Source organism: Vitis riparia, chromosome 2 (genome assembly GCF_004353265.1).
Source record: "Vitis riparia cultivar Riparia Gloire de Montpellier isolate 1030 chromosome 2, EGFV_Vit.rip_1.0, whole genome shotgun sequence".
Taxonomy (NCBI): Eukaryota; Viridiplantae; Streptophyta; class Magnoliopsida; order Vitales; family Vitaceae; genus Vitis; species Vitis riparia.
Genome location: NC_048432.1, coordinates 19,077,929 through 19,103,639, shown reverse-complemented (window position 1 = coordinate 19,103,639; position 25,711 = coordinate 19,077,929). Strand labels below are relative to the sequence as shown.

Sequence of the window (25,711 nt, the reverse complement as noted above, 5' to 3'; positions counted from 1 at the left end):
TTAATGAGTTTGATTGTTTCTAAGTTTCTTGTTCTTTTTGGACTTAAAGATTAATTATTTGGTTTAGAAATTCGGGGAAGGTATTATAATGATTACATTATGAAGGAAATCTTATAATTTATCATTGCTATGATTTATTTGAATAATTCAAAATCCCATAGAGGGTTTTGGTTTTTTTATTTAATATTTAAGTATTCGGCTTAATTGTAGGGAAATGAAATCTCTGAAGCCTGAAAATTCCAAATAAGAAGGGGAATGGATGATGTTGAATAAAAACAAGAGGTCAAAGCTTTTAACCCAAAGCCTGCATGCAAGCCACGTGACTCATAGACTCAGTTGGCAAATTAGACTGAGAAGGCGCAGTACTCGGTCCTTTTCGTTTAGAAAAAGCAAAGTGGGCGAACCCAAAGCTCCAAACCCCAATGCCCTCAGGCCAACCTCCCCTTTCCTCTATCATCCCTTTATTTTTAATTATTATTATTATTATTTTATTTATGGCCTGTAATGTGCTTTTTCCCCTCTCCAGCTCTCCTCTTTTAGGAAATTTCGCTCCTCCTCCTACTTTTATTCTATATTCCACGCTCTCCCCCCACCTTTGCCCATCACCCTTTCTTTCACTTTCACACCTATAAAGTCTCAAGAGTCTTAACCCACCCATAAAAATAAAAGCCATTCTTTGGATTCCACAAAAAATATGATAAAAAGCTTCAAACGTATCATAAATTTGAGAATATTTTGTTTTATTTTATAAATTAATTTTAAAATAATTATTTATACCCTAGCCTTTCATTTTGATCAAATTAGGCATAAAATGTATCATTATTATATAAATTAACAATAAAATAATGTGTATTTAAATCCCTCGATGAAAATGTTAAGTGGTATAATTGTAGTTTTTCTTATTTTTATTTTCGTCTTCGAATTAAAATAAATAAATAATTTTTTTGCTATCAAATTAACATTTACTAATTATTAAAATGGTGAAAATAATAATTTTACTAACAAAAAAGTGAAAAACTCACCCGCCTAATATTAATTATTTAACAATTTTAAAGTTAAATTTTTGAATTTCAAATGAGGATGGCCAAAATTGGAAAGGCACAAAGGGTGGAAAAGTGAGTTTAAGATACACAATTCAATAGTTTATGAAGCAGTTGAAAAAGTTCAAAATTTGGAAAAAAAAAAATACTTATATTATAATATAAGCACATTTTATAAATGGATTCCGTTGGATAATGGCATTAAAAAAATATGGATATTTTAAATTTGATTTTTTTTTTGCTTTTTGTGATTGGTTGACGGGGAAAAAGGACACAAGGAAACTGTGGAATCAGATCCGTAGACGAGTCATGTCGCTCTCCCACGATATAAACTCTCTCTCCTTTCCTGATCACTCTCAAAATGTATAAAAACTGGACTGACGTGCGCAGACTGCCCTCACATGACTCGCCTGCAACCAAGGCATATCAAAGCTACGAAACGCGACAAATTAAAAGCGAAACGCCTCTCTCACCACCCCCACCTACTCGTTTCTCTCTCTGCTAAAAGCATCCCCAAAGCACACATTTTTTCAGTACTACTCCTACAGCTACTCTGCATTTCCATTCTCTCCTACCTCCTTCCGTGTCTCTCTTTTTCACCCTTTCCCTTTACTTTTTCACCTCTCTCTCTCTCTAGAGGGTTTTTCCTAGGAAAAAATCTAACCAAATAAATTAGCTGCTTACTTGTGTTCTGGCTCTGGCTCTCCCGACCATGGAAGCTTTCAGTTTGCTCAAGTACTGGAGAGGCGGTGGGGGTGGGGGTGGTGGTGGTGGTGTGGCTGATGCTGTTAGTGTGCGCGCCTCTGGTGCTAATGTGCGCGCGGGGGCTGCTGGGACTACGACCATTGTTACTGCTGTGAGTAACCAGGTGGTGGAGACTGACGACGAGGAGGATGATGACGGACCGTTCTTTGACTTGGAGTTTGCTGTCCCTGACGAAGAGGAGGAGGGGGAGGGGAAGGGGAGGGAGAGGAGGGGGTTGAGAAGAGCAGGGGCAATGTGGAGGAGGGAGAGGAAGAAGAGGATGATGACGTGGAGTCCACCGGTACCGAGGGGGAGAGGGAGTTCAAGTTCACGCTGTCGTCATCGGGTTCGAGCGGCGACCGGACGGATCCAAACCTGTCGCTGTCTCCCTCTGATGATTTGTTCTTTAAAGGGAGGCTCGTGCCGATTGAGCCTTCCTCGCTTGTTTTCAACTCCTCTGAACCTAACTCCAAGGGAAATCAGTTTCCGGTTTCCTTGTTGAAGTCGGCCACTAAGTTTCGGGTGTTCATGCTGGGGTTGAAGAAGTCAAAGTCGAGCACGGTGGAGAAAACGGAGTCCAATGGATCTGCTTCCGCCACTCCTAAACCGGACAAGCAGGAATCGCAGGGACAGCAGCAGTCGCAGCCGCAGTCGCAGTCACAGCCGCAGCCGCAGTCGCAGCCGCAGCAGCAGAAGCAACAAGAAAGCAAGTTTTTCACAGTGAAGTTCAAGGTGGAAGAAGTTCCGATCATGTCTCTGTTCACCAGAGACAACAGTTCTCGAAGCTCCACCGGTACTACTAAGGCGCAGAAGCAGAACTCCGACGAAACTGCTTCAGACGAAAAGCGATTCTCCAAGGACGTAATGCAGAAGTACCTGAAGATGGTTAAGCCGCTCTACGTTCGCGTCTCGAGAAGGTACGGCGAGAAGCTGAGGTTCTCCGGCCAGTTGAGTTTAGGTTCAGGAACAAAGCCAGCACCTGCGACGGCCCCGGCGGCAAATCAAAAATCTTCTCCGTCTAAGTCGAAGACCGAACCCGACCAAGACGTTACCGAAACACCGGCGATCAACGCAAAGAGCCAGAAACAGGGGAATATACCCGCCGGACTACGCGTGGTCTGCAAGCATTTAGGGAAAAGCCGATCGGCCTCGTCGGCGGTAGCAGCGGTGCCTTCTGCGCCTTGTCAGAGCAGAAGACGCGATGATTCGCTGCTGCAACAGCAGGATGGGATTCAAAGCGCGATTCTCCACTGCAAAAGATCCTTCAATGCCTCCAGAGGTATCAGTCACCATTCCGCATCACATTTAAAGTTTAACATCCATTAATCCTTACAAATTCGAAATAATCAACTTTAATATAATCGTTTGTTTCCAGATCTAGATTCCTCTCTCCTGTCCCGGTCCGTGAGCGATCCATCACATGAGAAATCCCTTGATATATCAAGAAACTCCTCCGAACAACTCAAAGACGTTAGTCTCTGAGCTTCCTCTGTGTTTACAAGAACAGGAAAAAAAAAAAAAAGCGGGAAAATGGTGAAGATTGATGTTTTTTCAATTTTCTCCCAATCATTCTCAAATCAAAAGAGAAAGTTCGAGAAAATGAATTATTATTACAATCTGCTTCCCACATTATCCCGGTGCTCTCTGTAAAAATTTTTATTAATTTTTTTTCTTTGATCATGACGATCAAGTAGCAGTCTGTAAAGCTTTATCTTCCCATGAAAGTGACAATAGAACGAGATCTTCGTTGTATCTTTGTAAATGAGTATGAAGCACGACTCCATATGATTTCGCATTATCACCATTGGCATTAACACCAATATGATTTGATATCATGGGGTGCTCCTGGGTCTGCAAATCGAGGCAGAGTGATCTGAAATGGTGTGTCTGTAGTGGTCAGCGATTGAGGAAAGTGGCGACAAAGACGGAAACAGTGAAAAAGATTTTCTCTTTCCCCCTTTTTTTAATTTTCCTTCCTTTTCCTTTTTTTCCTCTCAAAGGAAGAGAAGAAGAGCCGAGAAGAGGAGAGCGCAAAGCATCTCTCTCGCACGGCAAAACAACAAACGCTCATTTCTCTCTCTACGCTGTCTAATCATCTTGATTTTGGTGAACGCATTGATGTTGATGCACCTTACCCATCTCCCCTGATAAAACATCGGAGATTCATTTTGTCTCCTTGCGCCGTTTCCATTTATTAATTACGGATACAAAATCTGAAATTATTAAAATGAGTCTCTTTTTGCTTAATTGTTTCTTTCTACATGAATGTGAGAAACTAGGGCAGATTCGAGGGGACGAATTTAAACCACTGCCTTTGCGGATTCTTGAGGCAGGCAAGATCGGAATCATCTCCATCTTGTAATGCACATATACACGTCCTTGTTAAAATTGAAGAGGAGTTTGAATTTTTCCCATCCAAGCACAAGGGCTTCCCCTGCTCATCCATGGCAGCTATGTGGAGCTTGGACTTGGAGATCAGTTTCCACCTCGCCTGGGGGCTGCTGCAGTCGGTTGAGAGCTTCGCAGGAAGCCCGTCCCCAACCGCCTTCAGACACAACCCGCTGCCCATCAGCCGTATCGCTCCTCCATTACCGTCGTGGCTCCATCTACTTCCCTTCTTGCAATTCCTTCCATGAATCTGGTCCTGGCCCTCTCCCTTAACGCTCACGCAGCGTCCGCTTCGTGGGTGGAAAATTAAGTGGTACTTTGAAACGTTTGAATTGGGATCTACAATGGATTGAAGCTTAAACTATTAGAACTATTTGGTAATAGAACAATGGAATGGTGTATGATGAACTTTGAACACAAACCTTGTAAAATGTCTTGCAGAATCCTTATCCTCTTTAGGAATTTGGGATTTCTGGGCTTGTCCCAGTTGTAATCCAGCACCCCATAAGTCTCCTCCTGCCCCACAACCCCATCTCTGTAGTAATAGCTGCCCTGCAAGGTCCAGAGCGCCCAGTCCAAGTCCCTCTGGGCGACGAACGCAAGGAAGCAGCCGAAGAATCGGTTGTCTCTCGGGTTCACGCCTCTCAAATCTATACCAAACTCACTCAGAAAAAACGGAGCCGGGTTGGAACCGGTGCCCACAAATGCGGCTCCTGACTCGAACCACTCGGTCCGATTGTCGCAGATTTGATTCAGTGGCTGCTCAGTCCACTCCACACCGCCTGTGATGGAGCTGAAGGAGTACCAATGTGCCTCAAATACTACCTTGTTGGGAAGCTTTAATTTCAGGGGCTTTTGCTTCAGGAAGCTGAGGTCGGTGTCGAACTCCAACCCTGATACAATGACGAGAAGATTTGGGTTGATGCTGTGAATAGTTCTGCCTCCTTTTCGGATTTGTTTATACCAGATATGTTCTGTTTGGTTTGGGCCTCGTAGCTCGTTTCGCATGCTCATTGCCACCACCTGTTGTGATATTGTGGGAAATGGAATCCAAAATTCAGTAAATAATTGGGAGATTACATTGATTCTGTGTTTGGCTGCCGAAAATTCGAGAAAATGTGAGAAAACAAATTAGAAGGATGGAAAAAAAAAATTATAGAACAATGAAAAACAATTTTAAATTAATAAATTTTATTTACATATTTATTTAAATTCATTTTATTATTGTTTTATATAAATATTAAATAATTTAAAATTATATTTGTTTAAAGAGAACCAAAATATGATCATCATAGCAATAGTCAATATATTATGTTAAAAATATTAATTGGGGGAATATGATTGAACGAAATATCAAAATTGGAAATAGCCCTAATAATAATAATAATAATAATAATATATATATATATATATATATATATATATATATATAAACATAGGATATATTTAATAATCTTAATTTTGACTCTTATTTTTAAAATAAAAAATTTTAAAAAAATATTTTCAATAACTTTTAAATAATTTTAAGTGATTTTTTTTTTAACATTTTTGAATATTCACGCGTGATAGTGTTCATTTAATAAAGAATAATGAAATGATAAATATTTTTAAAACAAGTCACAAAAAAAGAAAATTACACTTTTATTTTTATTTTTTTTAATTTTTGGTATCAAACTTAAAATCAAAAACAAAAATGTAAGCAGATAATAAAAAAATTGGTTTAAAAAAAAAAAAGAAAAAAAGAAAAAAGAGAAGAATACAACCAAACTCACCCCTAAATTATTAGTCTACCCCATCAAATTTCTAGCCCACAAAAACCCAACTTTCTTCTTCTTTTTCCTTCAAAATTTCATTAATTTAAAAAAAGATGCCATATTCTGCAGAAACTCTTTTATGATAAAAACAAAACAAAACAAATCCTTGTACCTGAGACTTATCCTTGAACCGATGGGCCACTTTGGTTAAACCCTGCAACCATTCCTTGGGATGAAAATATTTATCTCCAAAGAACCCATTCCCATCATCTTCAGCACAGCACCACTTTGGCTTGCTCACATGGTTATCAAGCACCACCATCACTCCATGCCTTCCAAGCTCATCTACCACTGCCTCATAGGCTTCTACCAGACTCAGATTCAACAGCTCAGGATTGTTCCTAGCCACCCCTTCCTTGGCCTCACTCAGGCCCAAGCCACCAAGACTCTCCGCCACACTCCGGTTCCCATAAGACGGCCTGGTAAACATGTAGGTCGCCCATGTGAGGCGGACGCAGTTAAAACCCATGGCAGTGATCCCACCGGCAATTTCTCTCAGTGGCCTCTTGTGGAGACCCTCCACCACCATGGCCTGCAAGTGGGAAATCCAATTCACACAGGCCAGCTTCACTCTTTGGCCGGACGCATCGTCCACAACCCATCTTCCACTGGTGGAGAGAGGCAGTGAATGAGAGTCTGAGGCGAAGAGAAGAAGAGAAATGAAGAGAATGGCCGCTATACTTCTTTTCTCCTTCATCTCTCTTTACTGATATGTGTGATTCCAGTGGGGTTTCTGATTCTGATTATATAGAAAGAGGGTTTAATTGGATAGGGATTTGAAACAACTGGGCAGTGGGCACAATGTGTTTGAGCCACGTGCATGGTTGCAGTCCATCAACCCTTGTCTCATTTGGGTAAAATGCCAAAGAGATACCAGCTTTTGTGGTCCGAGTTTTGTAGAAGATTCCAAAAAATAAATTGTCATTTTTTGGGTTGAAGGGTGTCTTATGATTAGATAAAATATAAAGAAAGAAATCAGATGAATAAAAAATTAGTCAGAGATGCTATCTTATGTTCAGTATCACATAATACCATGTTGGATGAAAATAAGAAAGTTTGTCTGGTGAAGGTAAGATGGTGTTATTTTGGAAAATATCAATGTTCTTAATTGTCATTTCTGTCATACCATCCCATATTATTTTTCAGATAAACTCATGAGGAATTTAAAAGGAAAAATCTAAAAATAAAAAATTTAATGAATGATAATATCATCCATAAAATTGAAAGCATTATCATTTCCATTAATCATGCCTCATCTTGTGTGCCAACCTACCTCAAATCAAAATAGGTAAATTTGAAAAACCCTCACCCATCATCAATTGGACTAACAAAGGATTTGGACCCATAATTTCTAGGATTAACTTCATGAATTTTGGGTCAAACCCGTATTTTGTGCGTACATAATGTGGATATTGGGTTGCTTTTGAAATTTATATGTAAATTAATCCTTTTGGATCCACGTCAGAGAATTTTTTTTTATTCTTTTAATTTACTTTACTTTCCCCCTCCTCTTCATCCCATTCTCACTTTGACAAAATTGAAGCCTTAATTGTTGATTGAGGCTTCATTTTAACTGAAGCCTTCGTTAGCAATTGAGACTTCAATTTAAATTTGGAAAAAAAATATATGATATGACTCCTAAAACACTGATTTGAACATAAATTTTGCAAAGGGGTTTAACCTTATATATATATATTTTCTATAAAAAGGCTATTTTACCCCAAAATTCTAATTTCATTCATCTTTCCCTAAATTTCGACTAAATACATTTAGCTCTATCCATTTAAAATTTCATTAAATATATTTCTTATTTTGAGTAAGGAGGAAGGTCAATGAAAATAACAAATAAAAGGAATAGAGAAAATATTTGATAAAATTTCAAATTACTAGAAACTATGTAGATTTAGCCAAAACCATAGAAAAAATAAAAAAACTAATGAAATTAACCCTAATGTCTATCATAATCTCTAAGCCCATCTCTTACTAATAAGCTATAAACAAATAAACCCCAAAAAGCTCAATTACTTTGGAAGACACATTGTTACACAAGCTATAGATAAATAAAATCCTTTGATCTCACTTACTTGGGAGACACAATAATATACATAGGTCCACAAACAAACAAACTATAGAGACCTCTCATCAAATGATACCCTGATATCGGACATAGTGGACTACTAAATTTCAAAAATTTAAACCACAAAATATATCATCCGCTCCAACATAGACTCAAAGTTACTTGACATTCATGTGATTTCATTAAGAACAATGTATAGAATAATAGCAATGTAAAATTTGGCCCCATACTTCCCCAAGGCCAGAGTTAGGTTTTTTTTTATTAATTATGTTAAAATTATATTATATTAGTTAATTATGTTAGAATGCAATAGAAACAATTAGGTCAGTAAATAAAATAATGAAAATTAGAAAATGTTTATTCCTCTCTAAGTTACTTTTCTAAGCAATTTGATCCATCTCTTATATATTTACCTCTATTCTTGTGATATTTTTTTTTATTCCTTATTTTCCCATTTACCAAACACATCCTAAAAAATACACCTCTTTATTGAAAAATGTTATTCTTTGATGCTAAACATAGTGAATTTACTTCCCTAAACAAAACCAATGGAAAACCAAAACAATTTTCTAAATTGTATAACATCCAAATCAAAAATCCAAACTAGGGTATATTTGAAGGGACAAGCTGAAACCAATTGCTTTGCTCCTCATGGTGGCAATTGAGATCACCTTCCTTACAAGCACATTTCCTGGTTACAATTGAAGAAGGGTCTGAACTTGAGGCGTCCAGGCACAGCGACTTGGTGTGGTCATGTTCATCTCTCACAGCCACATGGAGCTTCTCCTTCGAAACCCTTCTCCATCTAGACTGTTGGCTCCGACAATCAGTAGAGACCTTCACTGGCCGCCCATCACCAACAGCCTTCAGACATGGGTTACTTCCCATCAACTCAATAGGCCATCCATCTCCGGAGTGGGTCCATTTGGTCCGGTACCGGCAGCCGCTTCCATGAACCTTTTTCTCACCATCTACGTTCACACATAAGCCACTCTTTGCATGGACAATTACGTAGTATGGTGGAGCCTCTGAGTTTGGATCTGCATCACAATAGTATATAGTGTTCATAATATAAATCCATATATCTTGTAACCATTTTCTTTTCGGGATCTAAAATATTTATAAAGATATTTGTAATAATTTTTTTATTTTATAAAAAAAATATAATGTTACAATAACATATTAATAAATATTTTATACAATATCCTTTATAAAAAAAAACTTGCAAAAGCATATACCTTGTAACATTTCTTGGAGAATGGTTAATTTCTCTAAGAATTGTGGATTCCGAGGCTTTTCCCAGTTGAAATCAAGCACTGAGTAAACCTCTTCCTCTGCCTGTAGTAATAACTAGCTTGCAAAGTCCACAGCGCCCAGTCGAGGTCCTTAGCAGCAACAGTGGGGAGGTAGCAGTTGAAGTATCGGTTATCAGCCACATTGCCCATTCTTAAATCCATACCAAACTCACTTATAAACAAAGGAGCCGGGTTATCTCCCTCTGTAAGGAAACCTGCGTCTCTATAGAACTCTCGTGCTCGGTCTTTGCACTCCTGCTCCGGCGGCTTGTCATTCCACTGCTCGGTGGCGTCGAACGAGTACCAATGTGCCTCAAACACCACCTTGTTATTTAGCGTTAACCCGAAAGGCTTTTTCTTCAAGAAGCTGAGATCATTGTCAAAATTCAAGCCTGAAACGACCACAAGAAGGTTTGGATTGATGCTGTGAATAGCCTTGGCTCCTTCCCTCATGTATTTGTACCAGTCCTTCTGGTTTGAACGCTGGCCTCTAAGCTCATTCCTCATGCTCATTCCGATCACCTACCATGAAATCAAAATCAGTTGAAACTAAATATGAAAAGTGTTAATCAAACCACAAACTATATTAAAAATAAAGAAAATACAAAAGATTTTTAAGATAATTAAGTGATCAATGTGATCTCTATACCCACCAACTACATCAATACTCAAGAATTAACTAATCAAATACAAAATAAAATAAAATAAAAAATAGAAAATAAGGTTATGAAGGTGAACACGCTCCTTCTCCTCAGGTTATAATAGTGAGTGTTTTTCCTCTTCTCTCAATTACGGTAGCACTTTAAATTTTTCTCTTTAATAAAGAGGATTAAAATACAATAAAACCAAACCCGCCTTTCAATAAATTAAAATAAAAAATCTAACAATGCTTTGCCCTTAAACTCTGTGAGTGCAGCTCAATCCCTGCGAGCTCAATTGGAGTTCAGACTCCTAATATCCCTAGCTCAATTGGGAGTTCGACTCCGATTATCCCTGCATAAGGGAGCAAAGACACAATCCAACGGAAAGAATTCAACAAAACATGAACATGATGAAAACATACATGGGATTCGTCCTTGAATCTGTTGGCGACTTGTGACAAGCCCTCAATCCACTCCCCTGGGTCGAAAAACTTGTCCCCGAAAAACCCATTCCCATCCTCTCTTTCGCAGCACCACATTGGCTTGCTGACATGGTTATCAAGTATAAGCATGAGCCCACGTCTCCCAAGCTCCCCAACCACCCGTTCATACGATTCCCTGAGGGGAAGACTCAAGAACCGAGGATTCTGAACAGCGATCATGGCCTTGGCCTCAGTCACATTGAGAGAATCAAGAGACTCCGCAACAGTCTTGTTGTAATAATCCACCCTCGTCCACAAAAAAGTAGGGTAGGTGAGACGAACACAGTTGAAACCCATTTCATTGATTTTATCAGCAATGTCTCCTATGGGCTGAGAGTGAAGCCCCTTGGTTGTCGTACTCTCTGTGTGTGAAATCCAATTCACACACTTCAGCTTCACGCGCCGCCCAGTCACATCGTCCACTATCCATCTTCCCTTCGTGGATAGAGGCAGTGATTCACATACTGATAACGTTGCCACCACAGAAAGAGAAATTAGCAGAAGGGTCTTCAGAGTTGTCCCTCTGATCATCTCCATATTTTTACTGTTGAATAATATTCCGTTCTTGAACTGAAATTCCTCAAACCATATATTACTTATAGCAATCAAATGGAAATTAAAGACCATTTTTTTTTCCTCCAGATTCTAGTTAACAAACAGATAAAAAGGCAAAAGATCAAGGGTTTGTAGTTATAAAGTTAAAAATCTAATCCAACAACTAGAAATTATCAACTCCATTGTACTACTCAAGGTGCGTGGGCTTTTAATGAGGCCATAATTTTTACGTGATTCCATGCTAATAACTATTGTAAAGATTTTATTCATTAATTAATACAAATTATTTAATTGTAACGTTTTAATTAAAAAATACTTTAATTTAAATAAAAATGTTTAATAATTTTTTTTTTATAGTTTATTATTCTTCAATAATTTTTAGTGATTTTTAAAAATTAACCAAACGCTTTATTTTTATAAAAAAATATACATTTTTCAAGTATTAAAGAACATTCCTTCCCATTTCAAAATCATTAAATCACTTAAGGTCTTATCATTCTTTGAAATTCTTTAGTTCAATTTTTAGAAGTTCATACCTTTCATATCTCTTCCTACCTCATTTTCTCTCAACACCCACCTCAGCCCTAAACCTCCCTAACCCTATCCACATTCTTTTCCTCTCTTGCATAAGCAATTTTTTTTTTCTTTTTTATTAATTTTTTAACCAACCCACAAGCAATATCATTATTAGTCGTAGCCTTGGTTAAAAATTCAACTCCCTATTTAATATTTCCTAAAATACTCATTTAATTCCTTTGAGTGTTATCCTATTAGACAACAACTTTTAACATATATTTGTATCACTTCGGGTACAAGAACATATAAAATAATCATTTCAAATAACTTAAAATTATTATAATATATAAATTATTTTTCATATAATTTTGGTACTAAAATAATTGTTATATAACTTCTAAATATAAGAATATATAGAATTGTATACTTCCCTTATTTACATAGCTAGCATTCCGTAAATATTTCTTATATTTTTTAAAAAAATGCTATAATCCGAGACATATATGTAAATTTAAGAAAGGATATTTTGGTCAAAAAATCATATTTGGTCAAAGTAAGAATTATTTTTAGGAAATTGAAATTTTAAGGAATAGAGGGCGATGGCTTAATTCTTTTAAACAAATAAAAGGAAAAGAAATGTTAGAATTTTGGTAGGCGCATGAAAAGAATGTAGATCAATATGCTATTCATTAGTTTAGTAATTGTTAAAAAGAAAATCATGATTACAAAATACCTATCAACAATTTTCCTTCATTAATATTCAAAAACAAGAATCAAAATTAAGCTATATTTGAAGGAACAAGCTTGAACCACTGGCTGAGAGGATCACAACCAGCTTCATTGTTTAGACAGGCACAAGCCCTGGTCAAAATAGGAGTAGAGTTTGATGAGGGTGTGGCATCTTAGCACAGTGGGTTCCCTTGCTCATCCATGGCAGCGATTTGGAGCATTGAGTCTGAAACCAATTGCCAGGTAGCCCTTGGGCTGGAGCAGTCATCGGAGAGAGTGAGAGGAACCCCATCACCAACAGCCTTGAGGCAGTGCTTACGGTCCAACTTCTTGATGGGTGATCCATCTCCTTCATGGTTCCATCTGATATTCCTACTATTCTTCCTGCAACTATTTACAGAAACCACATCGTTATGTTTCACATTCACACAAAACCCACTTTGTGCATGGACGAGTAGGTAGTATGGTGAAACATTTGAGTTTGGATCTGCATGTTAAAATCAAGTTTTCAGCAACAAATGAAGAATATATAGAAGAGAATCCATCGAGCCAAGTAAATCATTAACACTGTAAACCATGGAGTAAACAGATAGACATTTATTTGACAATGTAAAGGGTGTTGTACATTTAATAAAAAGCTAAAATTACCAAATCAATAACTTGGGTTAGGTTCTTATTTTTGGATTTAATTCAAAGTTGCAGATCTTAAGTTAAAAGTTAATCACTTCAAATGGGAAATCTTCAAAAGCTGTTTCACGTATGATTAAACACTTGATTAATACTAAAAAGTTGATTAATAATGTTAAACATTAATTAATAAAAAGTTGTTAACTCCCTAATATCACCAAATTAATCAAGAACTTTGGGATAGGTTCTTGTTTTCGGATTTACCTAATTAAAAGTTGCAGTTCTGAAGTTAAAAAGTTACAGTTTCAAATGGGCCATCTTCAAAAGCTGCTAATTTCATGTATGATCAAACACTTAATTAATAAAATACCTTGGAGCAAGTTTTGGAGAATGACCATTTTCTCTAGAAATTGTGGATACCGTGGCTTGCTCCAGCTGTAATCCAGCACAGAATAGGATTCTCCACCCCCAGCATGCCCTTGTCTGTAATGGTAGCTGGCTTGCAGAGTCCACAGAGCCCAATCCAAGTCCTTCTCAGCTACAGTGGGCAGGAAGCAGGTGAAGTATCGGCTATCAACCTGGCTCGTCTCTTGTAAGTTAATGCCATACTCGCTGATAATAAGAGGAGCTGCCTTGTCTCCGGTGGTCAGAAAGGCTGCGTCTCTCTGGAACTCATCTGCCCGCTGGCGGCAAGCCCGGTTCGGTGGAAGCTGCTGCCACTGCTGGGTGAAGTCAAACGTATACCAATGTGCCTCAAACACCACCTTGTTGTTTAGCGTAAACCCGAATGGCTTGCGCCCCAGGAAGCTAAGATCCTTGTCGAAATTCAACCCTGAAACTATCACCAGGACCTTTGGGTTGGCCTTGTGGATGGCTTTTGCTCCTTTTCGCATGTACCGATACCAATCCGGCACGTTAGAACGCGCTCCTCGCATCTCATTTCTCATACTCAGAGCCACCACCTAGGATTGAAGTGAAACCAGTTGTAATTTTATACTCAAGAAAATGAGAGAGCAATGTAAATTAGTACTACTACCTGAGGATTGTTCTTGAACCGGGTGGCGACGTCGGTTAAACCCTTGATCCACTCCTTGGGGTCGAAGTACACGTCTCCAAAGAACCCGTTTCCGTCCTCTCTGGCGCAGCACCACAAGGGCTTGCTGACATGGTTATCAAGCACAAGCATGAGCCCATGTGCGCCAAGCTCATTGACCACAGCTTCATAGGCGTCGATTATCTGGAGATTCAACAGCTTAGGATTGTTTCGAGCTATTCCTTCCTTGGCTTGGGTGAGGTTGAAGGAATCAAGAGACTGTGCCACAGTCCTGTTGTTATAGTCGGCCCTCGTCCACATGAAGGTCGCATATGTGAGCCGGATGCAGTTGAACCCCATTGCTTTCACCGTCTCAGCAATGCGTTCTACGGGCTGGGCGTGAATGCCCTCTGTGACCAGAGGCTCCAAGTGAGAAACCCAATTAACACAGGCCATCTTCACACGACCCCCAGCCGCGTTATCCACTATCCATCTTCCCCTCGTTGAAAGAGGGAGCGAATTGCAGAGAGTTGCAGACATAGCAAGAGAAATCAAGAGAATGGTCTGCAGATTGTTCTTCCCTTTCATCTCTGCAAACTATTAACTTGCTTTGCTCCACTTGAAGATTCTCCCACATTTCGCAAAAGGCCAGCATAAATATAGTCGATAAAGCCTTCTCTGATTTGGGTAAAGTGCAGGCATATTAACTGCAGATTTCCATTTCAGTTTCTGAGAAACTGCAATCTCTCCAAAAGGCAGGTGGACTGTCATCAACATAGCCTAAAAATAAAAAGGGGGCTGAGAAGAAAATTATGGGGCGTGTTGAAGAATATTTCCTCAATTAACCATCATTCATTTATGATATAATATGACAGCGCTCAGAATTGAAAAAAAAAATTAATTAGATTTATTTTGAATGAAAAATTAATTTAAAGAATTGTAAATTTCAAAAACTTCAAATGAAAAAAAAAATTATAAAATTATATTTGGATCTAGTGGTTATATAAAATGAGTTAGGTGAGAAAGATTTTCAAAAAGACATATCAAAAGAAAAGTACGACGGAAAATAATAAAATATTATAAAAAAAATTAAAGTGAAAAAGCAAGATGGATGTGAAATCGAAGAATACCAGCTTTGACTTTGCATTTGCATTGAATTTGAGATAAGGTAACTTATATATAATTTGAATTTGAGATGAGGTAACTTATATATAATTAGGAAAATGATGCTTTGAACTTGATTGAGTACAAAAATTAAGATTTGATTCATATAAATTTATTATTTAAATTCAAAATTTATAAGAAGTGTAAAAATTGAGAAAAAAAATATATGTTTTTTTATTTTTTTAAAAATGATAAATATTGATTATGAAAAAAAAGGTAAAAAAATATTGATTTAAATTTTATTTATTTTGTAAATCATAATAAAATATAATTTAATTTAGTGATTTAGAAAAAAAAAAACACAATTTTCCAAGAAAAATAAAATAAAATTATTATTTAAAAATCAAACTGTAGACCCATGTGATGGAGGGGTTTTATTTTATTTTTTTATTATTCTTCTTATTACCTCGGGATTAAGCTGCATGGGACGGCTAGATGGGATGGGGCGTGTTGGTGGTAGCAACCAAAACAGGACGACTAGAGAGAAAAACAATTGATAGATGGGCTGTTTTGGCGGCAAATGGGATGATAAGAAGGGGGAAAAAGGAGGAGAAAAGGGAGAAAAGCTTGGAGCAGGTGATCTGGGGGGCTTGGAGTGCCTTTGCTCAGTGAGTAAAGCAGCAGAAGACACCATTAGAAGCCATTTTGGGGTTGACAGGAAACAGGTTAGTGAATGTTATGCTTTCAAAATCAATTCTCATGTTTTATTTCCTCTTGCCATATGTATTCTCATGTTCTGCTATGTTATTATTTGTTCAAGAATTGACTCTTCACATATTGGTGCATGAGACAAAATATTGGTTTTAATGTTTTAATACTGAGAAGCAAGTTAATGTGACTGTAAGATGGGATTTCCACTACCTATTTATGCTACAAATATTTTCAATTCTTTTCTTTTCTACCCCACTTAGACAAACCTGGGAAATGGAGATGGGAGAAAATAAAAGGGAAGGGGTCTTACAAAGGGGTCGTCTGAAAAGAGTATCTAGGTGAGAGAATCAAGGAGAGAAAAAAACAGGGGAATGAAAGTTGTGTTTAATTGATTCATCCTTGAGAAATATGAATGCATCATTTTCGGATAATCTCACGGGTTTCATTCTCGCTGTCTTCCATCAAAGCCAAGGATTTTCGCCTCTTTGGACGGGAGAAGCTGGTCCACACAGTTCTTGACAAAGGAAAACACGCTGATGTATTTTTGTGGAGGAACAAGAAGATCTCGGCCGGAGTGCTTGACGGAGCTGTGCAAAAATGAGAGATGCCGGCAAGTCTGCACAGCGGGAGCATGAAACTCTTCTCTCTCATTAAATGTCACCAAGGCTAGCTTCAGTTTGCCTTTGATTTTGGGAGCAGCATTTAATGAGGGCACCACTAGAAGCCTCCGTTTCCGGTTTTCACCATTAGTCAAATGTGTTTCTTTATTGTTTTATTTTTTATTTATTTTTACCCATAGCTAGCCATCATATGAAAAGCACTACTCCATGTTCTAATTTCCATTATCTCCACCGACACTACCAACCCACTACCAATCTCACCTTTTTTTTTTTTTTTTTTTTTTAATTCTTTTATATTTTGATGTCCAAATTTAATCTTCTAAATTTTTAATTTTCAAAATTCCGAATTCTTTCAAAATTAATTTTCGAAACTTTATTTTCTTTTAAAATTAATTTTCAAAACTCCAATTTCTCTCAAATTTAATTCTCAAAACTCCAATTCTTAAATTTAATTTTTAAAACTTCAAATTTTTAAATAATTTCCAAAACTCCAATTTTTTAAAACTTTCATTTTTAAACAATTCTCCAAAATTTTGATTTCCAACTTCCAAAACTCCAATTTTTACATTTATTTATTTAATCATTATTATTTTAGTCACTCCATTTATTTATTTTTAAAGTTACGCCTTTAAATAATTCTTCAAAATTTCGATTTTCAAATTTAATTTCCAATTTTCAAAATTCTAATCTTCATATTTATTTATTTAATCATTATTATTTTTTATCATTATTATTTCATTTATTTATTTATCTACTCATTTTTTAAATTTCATCTCTAAATAATTATTCGAAATCCAATCTTCAAAATCTCATTTTTCACATTTATTTATTTAATCATTATTACTTTCATTATTATTATTATTATTATTATTATTATTATTATTATTATTATTATTATTATTATTATTATTATCATTATTCATTCATCTTAAAATTCCATTTTTAAACAATTCCTCAAAATTTCAATTTCCAAATTTAACTTCCAATCTTCAAAATCTCATTTTTCACGTTTATTTATTTAATCATTGTTACTTTCATTATTATTATTATTATTATTATTATTTAATTTATCTATTCATTCATTCATTATTTAAGATTCCATTTAAATAATGGGTTAATTGATTAAAAGGGTATCTCAAAACCCAATTTTTGAAATTTAACCTCCCACCCTTTTTTGGCACCATTTGGACAAAAATATCTTCATTCTTTTTTTGTAAAAATAACTCTTTCTTTTAAAATTTACATGTAAATACTTAAAATAGAAAATGACATTTATGTCAACAATGAATTACTTTTCCAGAAAAAAAACATGAAAATGGTTAGATTTTCGATTTTGGGGATTATTTCATCCCTTTTAATCAAATATTTCTTAAATAATTCCTCAAAATTCTGATTTCCAAATTTAATTTTAATTTCTAAAATTTCATTTTTCACATTCATTTATTTAATCATATTATTTTCGTTATTATTATTATTTTATTTATTTATTTATTTTTAAAATTTCATCTTTAAATAATTCTTCAGAATTCCAATTCTTAAATTTAATTTCCAAAATTTCAATCTTCAAAACTTCCATTTTTAAATAATTTCTAAGTTTCCAATTTTCATAATTTAATTTTCTTAACTCCAATTCTTAAATTTAATTTCCAAAATTCAAATTCTTAAATTTAATTCCCAAGACTCCAATTTTCAAATAATTTATGAGACTCAAATTTTCAAATAAATTTTAAAAATCCGGTTTTCTCTCAAATAATTTTAATTCCATTCTAGTTTTCAAATAATTTTTTGTTTTTCTTGATTTTACATAAGTAAGAATGACTTCTTCATAATCCTAAAACAATGGAATTTGTGAAACTAATTCATGTAAGATAAATTGGGTTTTGGTGGGACCCAACATATGTGATTTTCTCATTGATTGATTGATTGATTGCTATGCTTGATTGGTTTGCTTCACTCTATGACATGCATGTGATTATTATGTATTTGTGCACTAACCTTGTCTCTTATGATAATGTTCAGCTTGTGACTAAGGTACGCCTCATATCCAATTGTGTTTATTGATTTATTTATTATCATGCATGTTTCACTTTCACACATTTGATCATTATTCGTTATCCATGTTTAATCAATCAATTATCATACTTGTTTTATCTTATTAGTAGAGACCCGTTTTTAGGAACTTAGAGAGGTGTTACGGTCTTTACCGTACCTTCCTGATAAGTAACTTGACCCTCGAGCCCAGATTTGATTTTTCACATACCACGCTTTTCCACGTTAGGAGTCGCACTTAGGGTTTTTTCTTTTTTATTTTGTTTTTCCTTTAAAAATAATAATAATAATAAGTGGTGACTTTAAGTTTAAAAAAAAAAATCAAATTGTCGTCAAATGAATAAAAAAGTGAGTTCGCCATTGAGTGAGAGCGCATGAGTAAAAATACGAGGTCCACACAAACATCTTGGAAAATATATATTTTTAAAATTATGTACGTAAAAAATAACTAAAATATGTCAATATAATTTTTTTTTAAATGATATATTTTTAGAATATATTTTTAAAAAAAATTAGTTTTCTAAAAATAATAAATTTTCAGAATAATTATTAAAAAAATTAAGATAAAAAAGTTTGTCAAATATTATGGTAAAAAATACTTAAAATAGTTTTGAATGGTATATTGGTCTCTTCACATTTTATATTCTTCCCATCAATCATGCAACTTTTATGGACTAAATCTTAATTTTTTGGTCCAAATAGGTCCAAAACACAATTGTCCCTATATAGTATTGAATTTTGGGTAACCTAAAATGAAAATCACAGTTTAGATGAGAAAGATATGGCCAAATAAATCAAGTTATATAGGTGCTTAATTCTCATTCTTTTGTAATGAGTTATGAAAACCTTTTTCGCTCAATTGAATCGTCGTCAATTGACCAGATCACTTGTATCTCTCCAAATGATTACTTCCAATACATATATAAAGAACTTTTGACTCTTATTATTGTTTTTCCACTGACCTAAAATTGATTTTCATCTATTGGCAGAGAATTTTTTAGTACACCTTTATTCAAAATCTTGCATAGTGCACCTCAATCTTAGCTTCGTTTGTATTCCTTTAATCAAATTGTAAAACTAAAAATTTGTTTCAACTAGTTTTTACACTTACGAAGATTTTATCATTGTAAAGAAAAATTGAAGTTTAAGTACTATGTATCATTTAAAGAATTTCAAGTGTGAGAATTTACTTACGTATTCTTCAAAAATGAAATATTTCTTAAAGAAAATTATAAAAATTACTTAAAATTCAAATGTAAAAGTCTAAAGGTTTTGCCTCAAAATCTTGGTGATTTTAATATATTAAATTTGCTTTTCATCTATAATTATAATATATTAAATTTTTTTCTTCTACGCATGCTTGATCATGAACTTAACCTTAACGTTTAAGGACTTGTCACATACACAACTAACTAACTAGCTAGATTTTAATATTTTTAAATGATTATTATGTTATAAATGGTATAGTTGTTGATAACTTTTTGATTTAATACGGTAACAATAACAGCAATTCCTTTTTCTTTAGAAATTGAAGACTACCCAACTACACTTATTCTAGAAACAGCAATTTCTTGGATTACAAAATTGAAATCTAATTGGAAATGTGTGATTAATAAACTGGCATCTTACCCAAATTGCAGGAGGGCCTATCATTTATCCATTATATAGGTTTTGTGCGCAACTTCAATTCGTCAACCCAGAGGAATGAAAACTCTGCAGATCATTCTCTTGATCTTTCTCTCTCTGTTTGGAGCCTTCTGTTATTCACTGCCTCTTTCAACTAGGGGAAGATGGATAGTCGACAGTGAAACTGGGCGTCGTGTGAAGCTGACCTGCTTGAATTGGGTTGCCCACACAGAAACAATGGTGACAGAGGGTCTTCACACACAGCCCATCAAAGATATTGCTGCTAAGGTGACTTCAATGGGGTTCAACTGCATCCGTCTCACATATGCAACCTTCATGTGGACAAGGCCAGACTACAGCAACAAGACTGTGGCTCAGTCTCTTGATTCTTTCAACCTCACCCAGGCCAGAGAAGGAATAGCTCGGAACAATCCCCAGCTGTTGAATCTCAGCCTTCAGGATGCCTATGAAGCTGTTGTTGATGAGCTTGGAGCAAATGGGCTCATGCTTGTGCTTGATAACCATGTTAGCAAGCCAATGTGGTGCTGCGCCAGAAAGGATGGAAATGGTTTCTTCGGAGACATGTTCTTCGACCCCAAGGAATGGATAGAGGGTCTAACACAAGTCGCCAAACGGTTCAAGGGAAAACCTCAGGTATATATATTTAATTTCATCTTTGAGTTTCTAGATTTGTTACTGATTTCAATCTGATAAATTCATAACAGGTGGTGGCAATGAGCATGAGGAATGAGATACGAGGCCCACGCCAAAACCTGCCGGATTGGTATAAAAACATGAGAGAAGGAGCAAAAGCAATTCACAGCACCAACCCAGATGTGCTTGTCCTGGTTTCAGGCTTGAATTTCGACAAGGACCTCAGCTTCTTGAGCACCACACCATTCGGACTGACACTAGACAACAAGGTGGTGTATGAGGCGCACTGGTACTCCTTCGACTTCACCCAGCAATGGCAGACTCAGCCCCTGAACCGGGTTTGCCGCCAGCGCGCAGATGAGTTCCAGAGGGAAGCAGCTTTCCTTATCACCGGCGACAACGCGGCTCCTCTTATTATCAGCGAATTTGGCGTTGATTTACGGGGAGTAAACCAGGCTGATAACCGATACTTCAACTGCTTGCTTCCCACCGTTGCTGAAAAGGACTTGGACTGGGCGCTGTGGACTCTGCAAGCCAGCTATTATTACCGAGAGGGGAAGGCCGGGCCTGAAGAGGTATATTCTGTCCTGGATTACAACTGGGACAAGCCCCGAGATCCAAAATATCTAGAGAGATTGACCATCCTCCAACAAACTATCCAAGGTATAGTGAGTAGTAGTTTGACAATTGACGTAGTACCAGAATCTTGATTACTGTCCTTGTCATTCACTAAAACTCTGGTCATGCACGATGCAGATCCAAACTCAACTACCCTATCGTACTACTTAATTGTCCACACCGAAAGTGGGTTTTGCGTGAACGTTGAAGGAGAGGACAATGTTCATGGAAGCAGTTGCCGAGAGCGGACTAAATGGAGTCACGGTGGAGATGGGTGGCCCATTAGGTTGGTAGGTGGTGAGCTGTGCCTGAAGGCTGTTGGCGATGGAGTTCCCGTGACACTTTCTACTGATTGTAAGAGCCCAAGGGCCACTTGGAAACTGGTTTCAGACTCAAGGCTTCACGTAGCTGCCAAGGATGAACAAGGGAACTCACTGTGTTTAGAAGCCACAAGTTCAAACTACTCTTCAATTCTGACAAGGAGATGTGCTTGTGTAAAGAATGAGGCTAACTGTGATCCTCAGAGCCAGTGGTTTAAGCTTGTACCTTCCAATTTATCCTAGTTTATACTCTTGGAAAAAAATATGGGATTCATGTAATGATTATAGAGGAAGAAACTGGCTTGTGTGGCTTTAATTATTAATAAGAAGTGTTATTATTCTTTTAATTTCAAAACCATGTGGTTTAAATGCTCATCTTTCAGAAGAAAACAAACAAGAGTGGATGTAGAAAAAACCTTCCTTTTTTTCTTTTTTCCCAAGTGATATTATGATTGAGCTATATGCATTGTCATTTTCACTATTATTTTTATTGCTTTCATGTTTGGATGTCATTAACAAAAAAGTAAATATTTATATTAATCCTACCATGAAATTAATAATAATAGTAGTAGTGGTAATAGCAATTCTATCACTATTATTAAATTATTAATAATACTAGTGGTAGTAGTTCTATCACCATCATTAAATTAATAGTATATAATAATAGTTCTATCACTATTATTAAATTTGTGATATTAATGATAATAGTTTTAGCATGTTGATTCCTATTGTTGTAGTTGTTGTTGCAAATTTTTATGTTTCTTTTTTATGGAATTTATATATATATATATAGGTTGAGCAATAGAAAGTGTGGTAGAAAGGTTCATCTAGTTCTTTCTACCATACTTTCTATTGTATTGGATCTTATTCAATCTAGTCCACTTATTTCATTTAGGACTTGAAATTGTAATCCCTTTCATTTCTTCGATCATTGATAAGAATTAATAAATAACTCAATTTCATTCAAATTGACTTACTACTTTTACTTAAATGATAAGTAAACAGTGATTAACCTCAATTTAAATTAAAAACAATCGATCTAAGTTTAACTCAAATCAACTTTAATTTAAGGTACTTAAGTTCAATTCAACTTCATTTTTGTAAACTTGAGTAGATCATATTAGGCTCGGGTTGGCTAGATTGATTAGTTGCATTATTCAAAATTCATATATAGTAATTTTTAAATTTATTTATATGTTTATACCAAAATTTAATTAATAAATAAGACAAAATTTCAAAGAGTAATTAAAAATAAAAATAAAAATAAATTTATGTATCTTTTTAAAAGAAATGAAAAAATATATGATATAATTATAATTTGGTATTTTTTTCTTTAAAATCTAAAAAGAAAATTATGTTTATTATTCAAAATAATCAATCTTACAAATATTATAAAAATATTAAATTGTATTCGGGTTAAGCTTGAATTGTCTAAACCTTGATCCAAACCTAATCCAAATTGAGTTCAAGTCAAGAAAACTTTGTTTAAGTTCCATTCAAATATTGAAAATGTTTCTCGAAACCCATCCAACATTGTATTTGGTTGAGATTAGATTGATTATGGAAAAACCCAAGCCCATTCAAAGCCAGTTTCTTCCTCTATAATTATTACATGAATCCAATATTTTTCCCAGGAATATAAACTAGGATAAATTGGAAGGAACAAGCCTAAACCACTGGCTCTGAGGATCACAGTTAGTCTCATTATTTAAACAAGCACAACTCCTTGTCAGAATTGAAGAGTAGTTTGAACTTGTGGATTCTAAACACAGCGAGTTCCCTTGTTCATCCATAGCAGCTATGTGAAGCATTGAGTCTGAAACCAGTTTCCAAGTTGCCCATGGGCTCTCACAATCAGTAGAAAGTGCCACGGGAACTCCATCACCAACAGCCTTCAGGCACAGCTCACTACCCACCAGCTGAATCGGCGACCCATCTCCGCTGTGACTCCATTTACTCCGCTCTCGGCAGCTGCTTCCATGAACGTTGTCCTGTCCTTCAACATTCACGCAAAACCCACTTTCGGGGTGTACAAGTACGTAGTATGATAAAGCATTCGAGTTTGGATCTGTATGCATGACCAGAGTTTTAGTCAAGGACAAGAACGGTAATCAAGACTCTGTCAAACTACTACTCATTATACCTTGGATAGTTTGTTGGAGGATGGTCAATCTCTCTAGATATTTTGGATCTCGGGGCTTGTCCCAGTTGTAATCCAGGACAGAGTATACCTCTTCAGGCCCGGCCATCCCCTCTCTGTAATAATAGCTGCCTTGCAGAGTCCACAGCGCCCAGTCCAAGTCCTTGTCAGCAACAGTGGGAAGCAAGCAGTTGAAGTATCGGTTATCATCCTGGTTTACTCCCCTTACATCAACGCCAAACTCGCTGAGAATAAGAGGAGCCGCGTTATCGCCGGTGATAAGGAAAGCTGCTTCCCTCTGGAACTCATCTGCGCACTGGCGGCAAACCCGGTTCAGGGGCTGAGTCTGCCATTGCTGGGTGAAGTCGAAGGAGTACCAGTGCGCCTCATACACCACCTTGTTGTCTAGTGTCAGTCCGAATGGTGTGGTGTTCAAGAAGCTGAGGTCCAAGTCGAAATTCAAGCCTGAAACTAGCACAAGCACATCTGGGTTGGTGCTGTGGATTGCTTTTGCTCCTTCTGTCATGTTAGTATACCAATCCGGCAGGTTCTGGCGTGGGCCTCGTAACTCATTCCTCAAGCTCATTGCCACCACCTGTTATGAATTCATCAGACTGAAATCTGCAACAAATCCAGAAACTCAAAGGGGAAATTAAATAAATATATATATACCTGAGGTTTCCCCTTGAACCGGCTCGCGACCTGTGTTAAACCCTGTACCCATTCCTTGGGGTCGAAGAACATGTCTCCAAAGAAACCATTTCCATCCTCAGAGGCGCAGCACCACATGGGCTTGCTAACATGGTTATCAAGAACAAGCATGAGCCCATTTGCTCCAATCGCATCAACAACAGCTTCATAGGCATCCTGAAGGCTGAGATTCAACAGCTGGGGATTGTTCCGAGCTATCCCTTCCCTGGCCTGGGTGAGGTTCATAGAATCAAGAGACTGAGCCACAGTCTTGTTGCCGTAGTCTGGTCTTGTCCACATGAAGGTTGCATATGTGAGACGGATGCAGTTGAACCCCATTAAAGTCACCTTAGCAACAATATCTTTTATGGGCTGTGTGTGAAGACCCTCTGCCACCATTGTATCTATGTGGGCAGCCCAATTCAAGCAGGTCAGCTTCACACGACTCCCAGTTTCACTGTCGACTATCCATCTTCCCCTAGTTGAAAGAGGCAGTGAATAACAGAAGGCTCCAAACAGAGAGAGAAAAATCAAGAGAATGACGTGCAGAGTTTTCATCCCCATCTTTGCAAACATGTCATTCCTTTTGGTTGATGAATTGAAGTTGGTCACACTATCTCTATATATATAGATTGTGTGGGTGGATAAGGATAAAGGCCTTCTGTAATATGGATAAAATGCCATATTATCGATCACATAATTTCCAATTAGCTTTCATTTTCCTAATCGAAAAAATTGCTGTTTTTAGAGAAGAGAGAGTAGATAGTTTCCAACTTTGAACAAAAAGAAGGAAATGAACAAAATTTAAGTGCATAACGAGGAATATATTCTCACAATTTTTGTTAGGTTTATTAAAGTCAAAATAAAAAAATAAAAAAAATAATAATATCATTAATACATACCATATACCAAGTTTATTCTATTTTATTTTAATTGCACATATTTGATGACTGGAACTTGTTGCCATGTTTGGTCCGGTATTAACTAAAGGAGAAGAGTAATGGCAAAAATTATTTTCTCAAGCAATATGTGGTTATCAAAAAACATTAAGAAGAGAAAAAGGGAAATGGTTTTCTCACATTCCACTTTATAAAATTTAAAAGAAAACAAAAAATTATTTAAAAATTTATATATTTTAAAATTATTTAATATTTATATAAATAAATAAATAAGTAAGTGAAATGAGTTGGAAATTCTTTATATTGGAAAAATCAATAATTTAATAATTATAAAAAATT

At 36.1% G+C, this 25,711-nt stretch overlaps 8 protein-coding genes across 8 annotated transcripts; 2 read left to right on the top strand and 6 right to left on the bottom strand.

Annotated features, from left to right (window-relative positions):
* Nucleotides 1–1,440: 1,440 nt before the first annotated feature.
* LOC117926607 (probable membrane-associated kinase regulator 2) lies at nt 1,441–3,582 on the top strand. The gene is given in 3 exon segments (XM_034845766.1): nt 1,441–1,998; nt 2,001–3,063; nt 3,160–3,582. Coding segments are annotated over 3 exon segments (1,416 nt in total). The 5' UTR covers nt 1,441–1,752; the 3' UTR covers nt 3,267–3,582.
* Nucleotides 3,583–3,929: 347 nt separating this feature from the next.
* LOC117926598 (glycosyl hydrolase 5 family protein-like) lies at nt 3,930–6,704 on the bottom strand. The gene is made up of 3 exons (XM_034845755.1): nt 6,099–6,704; nt 4,595–5,195; nt 3,930–4,511 (listed from the first exon to the last, which is right to left on the bottom strand). Exons 1-3 carry the CDS (start codon nt 6,681–6,683, stop codon nt 4,060–4,062), a joined length of 1,638 nt encoding a protein of 545 aa, XP_034701646.1. The 5' UTR covers nt 6,684–6,704; the 3' UTR covers nt 3,930–4,059.
* A 1,849-nt stretch (nt 6,705–8,553) lies between these two features.
* On the bottom strand, nt 8,554–9,389 carry LOC117907813. Its single transcript, XM_034821475.1, has 2 exons — nt 9,302–9,389; nt 8,554–9,103 (listed from the first exon to the last, which is right to left on the bottom strand). The coding sequence occupies exons 1-2, from the start codon at nt 9,309–9,311 to the stop codon at nt 8,667–8,669; spliced, it is 447 nt and encodes a 148-aa protein (XP_034677366.1). The 5' UTR covers nt 9,312–9,389; the 3' UTR covers nt 8,554–8,666.
* On the bottom strand, nt 9,335–11,018 carry LOC117930952 (glycosyl hydrolase 5 family protein-like). The gene is made up of 2 exons (XM_034851772.1): nt 10,422–11,018; nt 9,335–9,880 (listed from the first exon to the last, which is right to left on the bottom strand). Exons 1-2 carry the CDS (start codon nt 11,016–11,018, stop codon nt 9,335–9,337), a joined length of 1,143 nt encoding a protein of 380 aa, XP_034707663.1.
* A 1,436-nt stretch (nt 11,019–12,454) lies between these two features.
* LOC117930944 (glycosyl hydrolase 5 family protein-like) lies at nt 12,455–14,529 on the bottom strand. The gene is made up of 3 exons (XM_034851762.1): nt 13,945–14,529; nt 13,279–13,870; nt 12,455–12,768 (listed from the first exon to the last, which is right to left on the bottom strand). Exons 1-3 carry the CDS (start codon nt 14,527–14,529, stop codon nt 12,455–12,457), a joined length of 1,491 nt encoding a protein of 496 aa, XP_034707653.1.
* A 5,527-nt stretch (nt 14,530–20,056) lies between these two features.
* Nucleotides 20,057–21,967, top strand: LOC117929561 (glycosyl hydrolase 5 family protein-like). The gene is made up of 3 exons (XM_034849877.1): nt 20,057–20,705; nt 20,777–21,368; nt 21,462–21,967. The coding sequence occupies exons 1-3, from the start codon at nt 20,130–20,132 to the stop codon at nt 21,884–21,886; spliced, it is 1,593 nt and encodes a 530-aa protein (XP_034705768.1). The 5' UTR covers nt 20,057–20,129; the 3' UTR covers nt 21,887–21,967.
* Nucleotides 21,968–23,235: 1,268 nt separating this feature from the next.
* LOC117907925 (glycosyl hydrolase 5 family protein-like) lies at nt 23,236–24,367 on the bottom strand. Its single transcript, XM_034821607.1, has 2 exons — nt 23,787–24,367; nt 23,236–23,711 (listed from the first exon to the last, which is right to left on the bottom strand). The coding sequence occupies exons 1-2, from the start codon at nt 24,307–24,309 to the stop codon at nt 23,287–23,289; spliced, it is 948 nt and encodes a 315-aa protein (XP_034677498.1). The 5' UTR covers nt 24,310–24,367; the 3' UTR covers nt 23,236–23,286.
* LOC117930938 (glycosyl hydrolase 5 family protein-like) lies at nt 24,353–25,037 on the bottom strand. The gene is made up of 2 exons (XM_034851750.1): nt 24,456–25,037; nt 24,353–24,397 (listed from the first exon to the last, which is right to left on the bottom strand). Exons 1-2 carry the CDS (start codon nt 25,035–25,037, stop codon nt 24,353–24,355), a joined length of 627 nt encoding a protein of 208 aa, XP_034707641.1.
* Between the last annotated feature and the right edge of the window lie 674 nt (nt 25,038–25,711).